General features: G+C 45.9%; 1 protein-coding gene across 2 annotated transcripts in view; it reads right to left on the bottom strand.

Annotated features, from left to right (window-relative positions):
- Igsf11 (immunoglobulin superfamily member 11) overlaps positions 1 to 10,216 on the bottom strand; it is a 120,389-nt gene extending 110,173 nt beyond the window's left edge. Inside the window, exon 1 of one of the 2 annotated variants that reach the window (XM_051149919.1) lies at positions 10,098 to 10,216. In XM_051149919.1, coding sequence (XP_051005876.1) covers positions 10,098 to 10,149 — 52 coding nt within the window. In that variant the 5' untranslated portion in view covers positions 10,150 to 10,216. Of the gene's footprint in view, positions 1 to 9,824; positions 10,009 to 10,097 lie in introns of those variants that run through there. The other variant, XM_051149920.1, reaches the window with a different exon arrangement.
- Positions 10,217 to 13,694: the final 3,478 nt, after the last annotated feature.

Here is a 13,694-nt window from a genome sequence, read left to right as displayed (position 1 = left end):
CTGGAAAACACTACCAATGGCATGAAGCCATCAGCAACACAACTGGCTTTAAGCTGGGGACTAACCACGCCCCTCACAGCTTGCAGTTTAAGAATCAATTGTCCTGTAGGTGGCTGTAGCTTGCAGTTTTCTTAAAGCTCCTGGACTTCTTGGGTTTTTTTGTTTGTTTGGTTGGTTGGTTGTTTTTTTGTTTGTTTGTTTTTTGTTTTTGTTTTTGAGACAGGGTTTCTCTGTGTAGCCTTGGCTGTCCTGGACTCCCTTTGTAGACCAGGCTGGCCTTGCACTCACAGCGATCCACCTGCCTCTGCCTCCCGAGTGCTAGGATTAAAGGCATGCGCCACCACGTAGGTGCAACAGTGAAAAGTTTGTGCGTCCTGTAGTCTACAGGGGAAAGCTCAGACACCTGCCTGTCTTTTGGCGGGGTGCAGAGGGTTCAAGACAGGGTTTCTCTGTGTAGCCTTGGCTGTCCAGGACTCCCTTTGTAGACCACTCACATTGATCCGCCTGCCTCTGCCTCCCGAGTGCTGGGATTGAAGGCATGCACCACCACGCCCACCAACCATCTGCCTGTCTTAAACAAACACTAACAGCAGCACCGGAGCCAGGGAAGGACCAGATGCAGCAACTGTGATAAAGAGATGCTCGCCTAGTCACGCCCTGCTTTGGACGTGACAGAACGAGCTAAGAGGGAGGGAAAGGGGGCGCAAGCACATCCTACAAGGTGATGAGCAGACATCTATCTCAAAGTAAAAACTTTAAATATTGCTTACATCGTAACTGCTCTTTATAACCTTCGCAACAGATGAAGATGGTTTAACATCCTAGAACTCACCAGGACATCTCACTATAGATGGAGGATGGGGAGCAAAGACTTTTGTGGGAGTTTTACATTAAAAGCAGCCATATAATATCTTCAGATGACCTTACCGCTAGAAACTAAAAGAATAGATTTCATAATCTAATTCCGTCATCCCGCAGGTGAATGCACGTTTGGAGAATGGCATGCCGGGTCATCTCTCCAGAATGCACTCTGCATAGACAACTCACCCTCCTGACCTGAGTAAGGCTGATTAACTTTTACCGCTGTCCTGAAGTGTTTGCTAAGTATCGGGTGCCAGGCTTGACCGCCTACTAGCGTCAGGTCTTGTTTAATTCAGTTTTCCTCAGCGTAAGAAAAAAAGCCCCTCTCCCTCACAAGATAAATTCAAGTTTGGGCATGACATAACATCCACAGGGGAAATAAATGAATTTTAAACTCCGTTTAAACTCTCTGACTGGAAAAGTGCATGAGATATGCACAATGCTCTTCCCAACAAAATGTTAGCTGTCTATATCTAAGTATTTCTCCTTTGGGTAAGCTGGACTACAGAAATGCAGGCACAGATGTACAGGCTGTTATCTACAAAGACGTTCGCTATTGCTGATACCAAAAGCTTAGAGACACCCTAACGGTCCAACCATGAGGCAACACACCATGGCTTCTGTGTGCTATGAAGAGCTAGTACTGTAACCAAAGAGAGGGCGGCGAATGCATCCCGTGGGAAAGGGCTCCAACATTAACTTGCTGAGCTTTACAGGACATTATGTCATGGACTCATTTTAAGAAGAAGCTGATATGTAGGAGGGTTTGTTTCATGCTTACAAAAAAGTCTAGACCTATGCACAGAAAACCAGAGTAGCCAGTGGGTGGAAGTCAGGACTGAGTCATTGTGTGTGTGTATGTATGTGTGTGTGTGTGCGCGCGTGTGTCCGCGTGTGTGCGCGTGTGTGCGTGTACATATATATACATATTAAATAAGTTTTTACACTGACAATGTTGCCCTTGAGATTAAATATTATATAGTACATATTAATTGTATGCTGTCTCCAAAAGAAGAGAATCTAACATCCCATCGCCACAACACTAGTGCGCCAAGCACAGCCATGAGCCTCAAACCCTTTCAGAAAGTGTGTGGGATGAAGACAGACATTCTTAGTATCAGTCAAGTGTTTTGTCCCTCCCACCCTGTGCTGACGTCTGTGCTGACGTGCGGACGCTGTGGTGGTTAACATTGCTGGTGCCTTATCACTTGGACCAAGGCCTTGGCACTAAGCTGTACCGACGGGCGCTGGCGTCCTCCCCACCTCGCACTCATGGTAGGAGAAAGAAAACTCTAGTTTCATCAACATCCTTGAAAAATAAAACTGTAATTTTACCAGTTCCTGGTCTTCATCTCTTACAGTATTCTGTGCCACAGAATAGGCGAGATATTAATCACGTACACTACATACCAAGGAAAGTGGCTGTCCCAAGGAAAAACACGCCACAACCACGTGCGCTCAGAACTCTAAGAACAAGTCGTTTCCTTAGTTCAACATGCAGATTTGGGAACAACACACAGAAAAGGATGGTGATTGAGACTCAAGACCTGACAGATATCTTCTTAAAACTGAAGCGTTTCCTATGTATCGGGTGCCAGGCTTGACCCCCTACTATTGGACAGAGTGAGACTATCCTTTCAAGTTGTCTGCTGCCAGTGACATAAAACCAGAGCAAGTATTAAAATATTACAAAATCTGTATGTGACATCATGCACCAAATGGCTCCACACACTCTGGAAGACTGCTCTGATGCAATTGGTAGCAAAGGTGATAACTGTCTTTTTAAAAAAAAAAAAAAAACATTCTATATGGTAACATACATCAAGTTAAGCCAGTGAATCAGTATTTTCCAGTAGTTGGAGGTGTAATATTAAATTTAAAAAAAAAAAAGCATGTGTGAATGAGCTACTCCAAGCCAAGACAGACCAACGAAACACTTTGTGACAAGTTGTCCAATTCCAATTCCACAGTGCACCCAATCTTTAACAAACACACCACATTTTGGAAGAATATTGAAAGCATCCAGAATTATGTCACATTCTGGAATAATATTAAGAGTATCCGAAATGACTTGAAAATGTCATTACGATATTACCTGTGCCAGGGCCAAACAAACTTCACACACTTTGACAAAAGGAAGACAATGAATTTATAGTGTGCAGGATGCAGAAGCAGGTGTACGCTGGCAAGCCAGACTTTAAAGAGATTTCCAGAAATGTCACACAGAAATACTCATGTTATTTGGTTTGCATGGTAATGATTACTTCAAAGGAAATTACATTGTTTCTCTTACCGTCTCACAGATTTCTTGGTGAGTCTCTGAATGACTTGGCTTTTAATTCCTAGCACAGTAAATATAAACACACTCTACATAAACAAGGCACCCGGTAACCCTTGATAATCTCTAAGGCCAGAAGTATCTTTGCAACTGGGAAACGCATTTTCACATGTTCTACAGGCTCTCTTAAGTCTTGGCCAGAAAGAGCTTGTTCAGCAACCTGTGTTTACCCATGGGCGGCACTGTAAATTGTTTAACCAACGGACGCCAAAGACACTAGCCCTGTATGAAGATGCTGGCATCACAGGCATGACGTCTAGTATCCTGCAGCCTCTGTTTTTCCCACGTGTTTGTGATCTGACAGATAAGCTTGACCTGGGCAGGCTGAGGGAGCTGCCTAACAGTGATGCTCCTGGTCCGAACAGGAGCAGGGTAGCACAGTGATGGACGTTTGCTATTGGCTGATAGTTAAGCCATCTCAAGTGCGTGGTTGGGGATTGGGCAGTGAGCAGTGGACAGCTTCTAGCGCTTTTGAGAGGGCATAAACAACCCTGCGGATGGAGAAGATGTTGCAGTGTGAATCACGGCTGGCATAAGCTATAAACAAAGGGGACAGACACAGGAAGGAGCAATAAACACTGACAGTGCCCAGGGGGTAAGGACAAAGCCCCTTCCTCTGATTTACCATCCACGCACCTGTTTCTAAAATCCATCTCCAGAGTTTCAGATACAATGAAGGGGGAGGGGCGGGGAAAGCAAGGTAGGCAGGGGCTGGAGAGGGATGGGGGGTTGCACGCGGGGGGGGGGGGGGCGGGCAGGGCAGGCTATAAAACTGTTCTAACACGCAGGCCTACAGGGTTGACGATGTACCAGGCATGGAAGTAGGAAGCTTCCTTCAGGTTACAAGGAATTGTCGGAAGCCTGGGGCTATTTTACTGCAAAGAACAAGACCTTCAGAATTACACAGGGAAAACATACTTCAAAAATCGAGGAGAAAAAAATCACAAGTAAGCTAAGAATCAACCAGTTTTTAAAAGCTATAAGCACAGGCTGGAGAGATGGCTCAGAGGTTAAGAGCACTGCCTGCTCTTCCAGAGGTCCTGAGTTCAATTCCCAGCAACCACATGGCGGCTTACAACCATCTATACCCTCTAATGCCCTCTTCTGGCTTTCAGATGTACATGTAGATAGGGCACTTATATACATAAAATAAATAAGTAAAATATTTTTTAAAAAGCTATAAGTACTTTTCTTAATCTCTAAGCAATTCACAGAATAATTACGAAGCTATGAAAATAAATCTCCATCACCTCCTCTACAAAATATACCAAATCTTAGTATAATTTATATATAATATAATATATATAATTATATATTAGACTGACATGAAGCACACCAATTCCTATGGGGAATGAAAACAAAGACTCTACATTTCTTCTAAAAAGGGAAACAATGGTCACACACAGAGTGACCTTCGAAGAACAAGGAGGAAATATCCCACGTAAAAAGTCAGTATTAATGTCAGTATTCCCTCGTACGCCCACCAGTGCCCAGCTGCTGAGATGGCTCTGCATCTGGTTGGTTGGTGCATGATGTTGAGGTTTTGTTTGTTTGGTTGGTTGTTGATTGGTTGGTTGGTTTTTTGAGACAGGGTTTCGAGACAGGTAGCCTTGGCTGTCCTAGACTCGCTTTGTAGACCAGGCTAGCCTCGAACTCACAGTGATCCACCTGCCTCTGCCTCCAGAGTGCTGGGATTAAAGGCATGCACCATGGTTATTTTTTTTATCAGTGCTTTAACTAAGCAAAATAAGTGGAAGCAGCCAAGAATGACTATACTAGTTACTTTTGAAGAATTTGGTGCTGCCAGCGGAAAACCCCGACATTCTCCAAAACGGGTGATGAGGAAAGAGAAGTGGAAAGAAACATGAGACTTTGGCAGGGGCAGGGGCGGCCTCCTCCAAACGAGGGTCTCATTTTGTTTCCAGTGATGGGATTTCTAACAGACCTTTATGTTTTCAGATTTTTAAAACATTAAACTATTGCTGTGTCCATGCTGTCACCCTGTGCACCGGTGACTCTTAACGAAGACAGTCCTATTCCACAAAAAACCTACCGTACTTTAACCCTAAATCCTGGCCTACTGCCAGCCAAAACCACCAGCATTAGCCCAACTCTCTGAAAACTCTTCTAAAACATATTGGTGCCGGGTGTGGTGGCGCACGCCTTTAATCCCAGCCTCAGGAGGCAGAGGCAGGTGGATTGATGTGAGTTCAAGGCCAGCCTGGTCTACAAAGCAAGTCCAGGACAGTCAAGGCTATACAGAGAAACCCTGTCTCAAAAAACCAAAATAAATAAACAAATATTGGCACACATATTCCCACAGCTCGGTGCTTCCGGGATTTAAGTTTCCTCGCTTTTCTCACCGAAGCACACCTTCAATAACATCAGTTTGCCTTTCTCTTATGATCCAAACGTTTAGCGCAGCAAAACCAGTCTATTTTTGGGAAAGACTTAATCAATTAGCGGTCTCTGTCCACACTGGCAAATCAGTATTGGTTTCATCCTAACCTAACGTTTGTTACAATCCGTTTCTTCCTGTAACACAGGAGTGAAGCGGAGGCACGTGACTTAGCACCTACTCAGTCTGTGGCCTGGTGCGCTGGGGCAGAAGGTTGGGGACGGGCCCTCTGCAAATCAGAAAATGCACGGCTCCCTTCGACTTCACATTTCTCCATAGAACACAAACAGCTGCTCTAAGTCGCTCTGGCACATGGAAACCCTGCACAGGGGATGTCAATTACCCAAACGTCACTCAGAAAGGAAAACTTCCTGGTTTTAACATATGCTTAACCTGTATGAAAATTAATTAATTGCACCACTCTTAGGGTGCAATTCAAATCAGAGGGCTTCCGAGGCCCACCCAGGAATTGACAACCTGTCCTAAGCTAGTTAGTTGCTCAGAGAAGTGTGACCAGGAGAAGACTTGACATCCTCCAGATGGTGGGGAGGGGCGCTGTTCTTGGCATGCAGGCTGAGAGACCTGTTGGTGCCAGCCGGTCCTCATCAAAGGCAAAAGTTCCGATGACTGTGTTTACGGCAAGAGACAAAAGTTCTGATGACTGTGCTTACGGCAAGAGACAAAGCTAATCTCACCTCAAAATGTCAAACATACGTAAAAGCTAAGGGAGTCGAAATAAACTGTTATCCTTGGCCTGGGTAGCAATGGACCTAGAACCCTTATTTTAAATAAACTGGTCCTATGACCAGATGGGGGGAGGAGGTCCCCCTCCATCATGGACCTAGGGGAGGGGAGTAGGGTGAAAGCTGGAGGGAGGGAGGAATGGGAGGATACAAGGGATGGGATAACAGTTGAGTTGTAATCTGAATAAATTAGTTAAATAAAAAAGTAACTGATTCTAGAGGAGATTAGTGGAATGATGAAGTTGAAACAGTTATATAGGCCAGGTTTGACCATACAACTCTTTACGTAGCCCAACAAGGCCTCAAACTTGTAATCTTCCTGTCTCAGCCTCCCAAATGCACCAAGATACACACATGGACCACCCCACCCCACCCCCCGCCGGCAGACTTGCAGATAGTCTGAGTGGGAAAGCAACAATTCCCCAACCCTTGCCAGCCTGAGGCAGCCCCTCACCTCAACACAGACTCTCGTGGCCCAGCATATCACCTCGTTTGCCAGTGAATCACCTGGCTTAAGCATGAAGATTTAAGTGAGGGTTTTTGTTATAGATATTTCCACTACAGAAGTGAGAAAGCACATTTGAAAATGTGCCGCTTACTGTTACCAGGGCAATAAACGCCCGAACAAGCATCTTCAGCCTTGCACATCACCTTGGGTCTGACAACAGCTCTAAGCATAACGTTATAAAAACTCCAGATGACTTGGTGGCTAAACTGCTTCCCAAAGACTGTACACTGGATAAGTGAAAGCTCTCTGAAATTGTCGCATGCTATCTGTCATCTTTCAAGAGGTCCGAACTACAGATTTTGACTAAAAAGCGAAGCCTTCAAAAACTAAAAGTTACATTAATAAATTTAAATCTGAGAGCCGGGCGTGGTGGCACACGCCTTTAATCCCAGCACTTGGGAGGCAGAGGCAGGTGGATCACTCTGAGTTCGAGGCCAGCCTGGTCTACAAAGTGAGTCTAGGACAGCCAAAGCTATCACAGAGAAACCTTGTCTCGAAAAACCAAAAAGTAAAAAAATAAAAATAAAAAATAATTTAAATCTGAGAAATGGAAATTTACAATCAGCTTCTCAAAATGCCAATACTCAAAAGATTTTGTGACTTTTTTCTTTTTAACACAAACTTTCTTTTTACACACTTCCTCGAAGTCTGTAAAATCTGCTATTTCAAAGAATCACAAATAAAAGAAGTATTTCAGATACTTGTCTTTTATTTGTAGATAGAGTCTCATATTGTGTAGCCCAGGCTGGCCTGGAACTTCCTATCTATACCAGGTTAGCCTTGAACTCAGTAAGCTTCACCCGCCTCTGCCTTCTGGGTGCTGGGATTAAGGCAAGTGGTACCATACCTGGCTCCTTTAAACTCTTCTAAGCCATTGGCAGAAATGCACAGAAGCAAATGTTTCCACCCAAATTCCCCATGAACTCACTTCACAGAAACTTAACAAAAACAGCAGCAGCAGCATGGCACTCATTTAGAGACTCTTCTACTGCTGGTGTGTTGCTCCTCTGTCCCTGCTGTCTGTCACTTATCCAAAATCCAACTTTCCCCACTTATGAATAGAACAAACTTCAGTAGATGTTCTAAGGATACAGCACAATTCAGTCAAAGCCAATGCTGCCACTCCCTGGTTCAAGACCTCAGTGTGGACACACTATCCTCCTGGACACTAAAGAATAACACAGACCCACTCTCTCTCCTCCTCCTCCTCCTCCTCCTTCTTTCTCTCTCTCTCTCTCTCTCTCTCTCTCTCTCTCTCTCTCTCTCTCTCTCTCTCCCCCTGTGTGTGTGTGTGCGTGCGTGCACACACATCGTCCTTCCCTCAGCCTGTAAGGAAACAGACCTGGGTTTAAACTGTTCTAAGCCACCCCATCTCCACCTCCCACTCTGCCCTATCTCTGCTCTTCCACAGAAGCCTGCTCTCTCAGTAGAGCATGTCCCTACACTTCCCCTTCATTCATATATTTATATATATTTCTTTCTTTCTCAGAGCTCCCTAAGCCATGAAAGCCCAACCACTCTCAAGTTAGATAGTCTAAATTCTATGCAATCAAAATCCAGACCAAAAGTTAACGTCAACGTGAAATGAAATAGTCCTTGGTGCCACTGGCAAATGCTGCTCATCACTTAAACTTTGCTCACCGTAAACTATTTGTGCCTGCTGATAGCGTGTTTTAAGAAAGAAGACCCCCAAAAGGGCTAAAGGCAAGCTTTATATCTTACCACCATCTCCCTGAGCCCCGCCCCCCACCCACCCACCCATCCACCCAGTGGTAGCAATGAAAGTATCTGTTGAACAGAGAAACACATTTTTTAAGAGTGAGAAGTGGCTCTATGGAACAGATCACCCCGAGGACTGCAACTCCCTTGGAGATCTTCAGAAGCAGTCTAGTGTTGAGCAGGGTTAGTCCTACTCAAAGCAGAGGCATAAACCAGGTGATTGCATATGGATGAGTCCAGAAAAGAAATTACCTCTTTCCAAGTGCTGCCTAATAAATTCAAAACCAACCCATACACAAACTCTATTGGCCAACAAAGTTTAACAATAGATTTCTCTATCAAAAACATTTGCGCCGTCCTTACAGCAACATTTACAGCTTCTCAGCCGTGCTGGAGGACTGCTAAGAAACATCCGCGCACTCACTTGCTTCACCTTTGACAGAAGGGCAGAGAAGCACAGGCCTGCTTAAAGTGGTAAATCACAAAATCAGTTTGGAAGCTCAAGTGCATCAATGTACATATTGGTGTGTGCGGCTCCATCATCTGCATGTCGTCACTAAAAATAGCCTACAGAACTTCAGGAAGTCATGACTCCGATGCTCACACTTTCCCTGGCATCTACAAAGAAGGCACACAGAGCAGGTGGCCTCGCCACACTAGCTTTCTTTGTCCTCTACTAGGTGAACAGCCTAAAATTGGGTTACTTCAAGATTAGACATTGTTTATTCAAGTAAGGCCATAAAAAAATTGACTGGAAACCTACAGAGATATCTAGAGAGAAATTCAGTTAAGCACAGCACCCTACCTCACTGACCTAGCTTGATAAATAAAAGCTTTCTGGACAAAATTCAGTAAACCTCAGCAACTAGTTAGTTGAGACAGAAACCTTGATTCCATCAAACAATGTACACACACAAAGGCAGCATTGTATAAAACGAAATTCAGAGCCTACGTATCAAGGCTATTGAGGGGAAACAAAATGTAAGGAAAACTGAAGAAATTAAATTTGAATAAACTACTGCTTCCATCTCTTCCTCACATTGCCACTTTCTATGTATTTTTATGAGGCAACTTAGAACCCTGGTTTAAGAAACTAAAAGTGTAAATAAACTTTGCTTTCGGATGTAATCGAGCACACTAGTGCATTTCCCTTAAAACAAAGTGAGGTGTTAACCCCGAATATGCTTTAAAGATTATAATGAAACGACAAATTTAAAATCTGCAAAAGTAATTTTTAATCAGTTAATTATTTTTTACCTCGCAAACTCCTTAAAGGTTGTTGTAAAGCTACAAAGTTTTCCAAAGCCATCTAGTAACCGCAAGCGATTGTAAACACTTATTTCTAACCCGATTCGCAGCCGGAGTTCGTCCGAGAAGTGGCGGCGGGGAGCCGCGCAGAGGTTCTTGAGCTCGGGGACACCTGCGCGACGCGGGCCTCCGCCAGCGCCCCGGGGCAGCCGTTCCCAGGACCGGGTCTGCTCGGTGAGCGGACTCGGTCCGGGCCGCGCCAGGACAAGCTGGGCTACTCACCGAGCAGCGACAGGAGCAGCCAGGACGCCAGAGCGGAGCGCCGCCGAGTCATGCCGGGGCCGCCGCGGGAGCCGCCGTCCGCCTGGGCTCCGGGGCGGCGGGGTGCAGCGGGGACCGAGCGGGACACCGGAGCGCCAAGGCCGCTCCGCCGAGGCTCGGGGCAGGCTCGGGCGTCCCGGGCTCGCCCGCCGCCGCGGCCACCACCAGCCGCCGCAGCCACTCCCCCCCAGCTCCCGCCTGCTAGTCCTCAGCCAGGGGCTTCGCGCCTCCTGCCCGCTCGCCGAGCGGTCTCCAGGGCAACCGGGGCTCCAGGGCGACGCCTGGCGGTCACTGGCAAAACGCTCAGAACTCACAGCTGGTGCGGCTAGGCCACCTGTGCTGTCGTCTCCAGGAACTCTGCAAGGACAGACAGGTGGGTTGGACCTAAAACCCAGAGTGGCTTCCCTCAGACCCAACACGTCTTTCTTGGCGGCACTTTTCAAACAGTCCGTAGTCTGATCATTTCTCTTTTAGCCTCTTCTGAAACCCAATTAATCTGAAAGAACCTAGTTGTCACTAGTCCTGGCATTAAAGGTGTACTCCAAGTAGACAACCCCGTATTGGTTGTCCAGTGCAGAGCCCTTAAAACCATATGCAAATAACAAAAACGGATTGAGCAGGTTGTATTTCCATAGATAGATAGATGAATATAGATATGCATACCCACTCATATGTAATTAATAGACTCTCAACTTGAGAGTGGAGAGGACATGGGAGGGGTTTTAGAGCTGGAGAGGGGGGGGGGCAAAGGAGGAGTGGAAGTGATATAATACTATTTCAGTTAAAAACAGGATGACCTTAAACACCTGATGTTTCTGCCTCCACCTCCCAAGTCCTGAGATTATAGGCCTGCCGCCATGCTTGTCATCGTCCAATGTTCTGAGTGGTCCCTTATATTGCCCAAGTTTCCCTAGACGACTTTTGATACGAGAAGTGCCTTGGCTGTGGCAGCTGTTGCTTTAGATGGACTTGTACCTTGTGTTTCTTCGTTGTGGTTATGTTGGAGAGACCTTCATAGCATTTGAGATGATTTTACTGACCTGAGCTGCGTTACCACCATTCCTCTCCCATTCTGGTTTCTGTTTCCTTTTACAGCCCAAAGTCATTTTCTGCTTCTACATCCACACTGAGCCTTCTGAATTTGCGGTCCTACCTGCCCAGGAACTGCCTGGCCCTGCCATCAGATTCTGAACAGCCTAGATTAGAATTCCTGGGGCCATTTGGAATTCTGAGGCCTCGAACCTCACAGAACCAGCCTTGCCAGAGCAACCCAGAAACAATCATATGCTCAGAACCAAGGCAAAGGTAGAAAACGCTTTTTGAAATAGAAATATGTTTGCACAAAGATTGAAAGTTACATAGGTAAGCCTTTTTGAAAATTGGATTGCTACATTTTTTATGAAAAGGAAAAAATTTAAAATGCCAATCACTGCGAGCTCAAGAGAAGGCTTGGTGGTTAAGAGCACTTGGTACTCTTGCAGAGGACTTGGGGTTCTGTTCCCAGCACCCACAGAGTGGCTCACAAGCATCTGTGATCCAGTGCCCTCGTCTGACCTCTGAAGGAACCAAGCACACATGTGGTGTATATAGAGCATAAGGAAAAACACTCAATAGACGGAGAAAATAAATATTTTAAAATAATGCCAATCATCTCACAAGAGTATCATTCAAAGATATCTGTCCTTATGAGTTAGGGGTGACTCAGCTTTGCTCATTCTCCCGGTTTCTCCTCCATATAAAATAACAAGCTTACATTTTCAATGTTGGTGTCCTCTCTAGTGTATTCTCCTTTTACCCGCCAGGAAAAGGACCAGCTCTTATTTTCTCTGTCCAGGCCTTTACCCTCTCCTGCGTGTCTCAACGGGGCACAGAAACAATATAGGTGGGAAAGAGAATGAAGTTGTGAGGTGGTCAGTGCACCTCAGGAGCATTAGCTTTGCCTTGTCATAACCCCAAACGTAAATGACACTCGGTGTTGATTTTTTTTTTTTCAGTTAAATAGATAATCTAGTAGCCTGTGCTTAAACGTCCTCATAAAGCAAGTTGTTGGCTACGCTTCTTACATGAATGCAGCAAATATTAACTAAGCGGAAACGCTGTGTCAAGGCACCGGGCTGAAGGTTAAACAACCACGTGGCACAATCCCTGACCCCAGATAAATACCACTTGTACCTGGACTACATCTGTGCTGTCACAAATCATCAGAGAAAGAATAGCCTCTTTGTCACCACAGTGAGTTACTGCCCACTGGACAGGAGCCCGTGAGTCACCAGGACGCAGCGCCAGCAGCCTGGTGAAGGATCCCCTGTAATAGAGAAGGCTGTGTAGCTTCAGGAGGAGGAAAAGGAGCAATCAGTGTCTGGGAGACACAGGGGTCCGCTGGTGGAGAGTGGACTCAGGTGAACAGGCCAGAAGAATTGGCAGAACCTGTGCTGGACCCAAAGGCTCTCAGCTGTTTTCTCCTCCAGGAAATGCAGGAAAAGGTGTGATCTTTCAATTCACAGAAATACCAGCACCATCATGTGCTCTGGGTACATTATTAGTGAGGATAAATTTCACCATGCTCTTTCTTCCTAATCTGCCTATAACCACAGTAGGATTTCTTTAAATCCCCTAAGTATTATGCATGAGAAAGCAACAGACATCACCAGACATTTGTGTCGCATTTTGTTTCAAAGTGCGCTCGCTCCCGTATGCGATCTGGTTTGATCTTCACTGCGATACCAGGGGGTAGAGAAGGTGTTTATTACCTCATTCATACAGGGCAGGGCTGCGGGGGGCGCGTATACTGGGCCTCAAAGGAATCAAAGATGCCTCAGGGACTGCAAATCCCAGTAGAACCAGAACCAAGTCTTCTAACATGTTTCCTAAAGCTTTTCCAACTACATTAGCAAGTCTTTTAAAGACTTCATGGTGTAAAGCTAGCCTGAGGAACCCTCAAGTTGTCTCCCCAATATTCATCCCCTCTCCACCCCACCACCATCCCCCCTCTATCACTCACCTCCTCTTGTCTCATACAATTTTTTGCTGGGGAGATGAAACGCATTCATCTATTCACCCCCAGAGAGGGAACCCACAACAGGCCAAAGTACAGGTACCACCAAAGTCCAACTTTGTGAACCAATGAGTTTTATTGGCTTACTTACAGGACTATGGGTGAGAGGTTCCGTACAGGGACAGAAATGACTCAAAGACCACTGCATGACCAAAGCCTACCCCATCATGGGTGATGACAGCTCACCAAGCTGGGAACCCTGAGACACTGCACAACCTGGAGGCATCTCAGCAGTTTGGAGAGTGTCCTTTCCAGGTGCCTCAGTTGACTTAAATCTCTTCCAGGTAGCTCTTCTTTGCAACTGGGCTCTGCTTACTCTGGGGAGGGGGTTGGAGGGAGGAGCTTAGTGAGTCTGGTCAGTTTCAGGAAATTCTTGAGGCTATTTTTTGTTGTTTACTCCCCACCTAAGGGAGTGCAGGGTGGGATGTTTTGATCCTGGAGGAAACTGTTAAACAACACCCGGACCCCCACCCCCACTCTAAGTAGCAGGGCCAGTTGGATGG

This window comes from Acomys russatus, chromosome 8 (assembly GCF_903995435.1).
Source record: "Acomys russatus chromosome 8, mAcoRus1.1, whole genome shotgun sequence".
NCBI classification, from domain to species: Eukaryota; Metazoa; Chordata; class Mammalia; order Rodentia; family Muridae; genus Acomys; species Acomys russatus.
The sequence above is the reverse complement of the archived record's forward strand: the minus strand, read 5'-3'. Positions and strand labels throughout refer to the sequence as shown.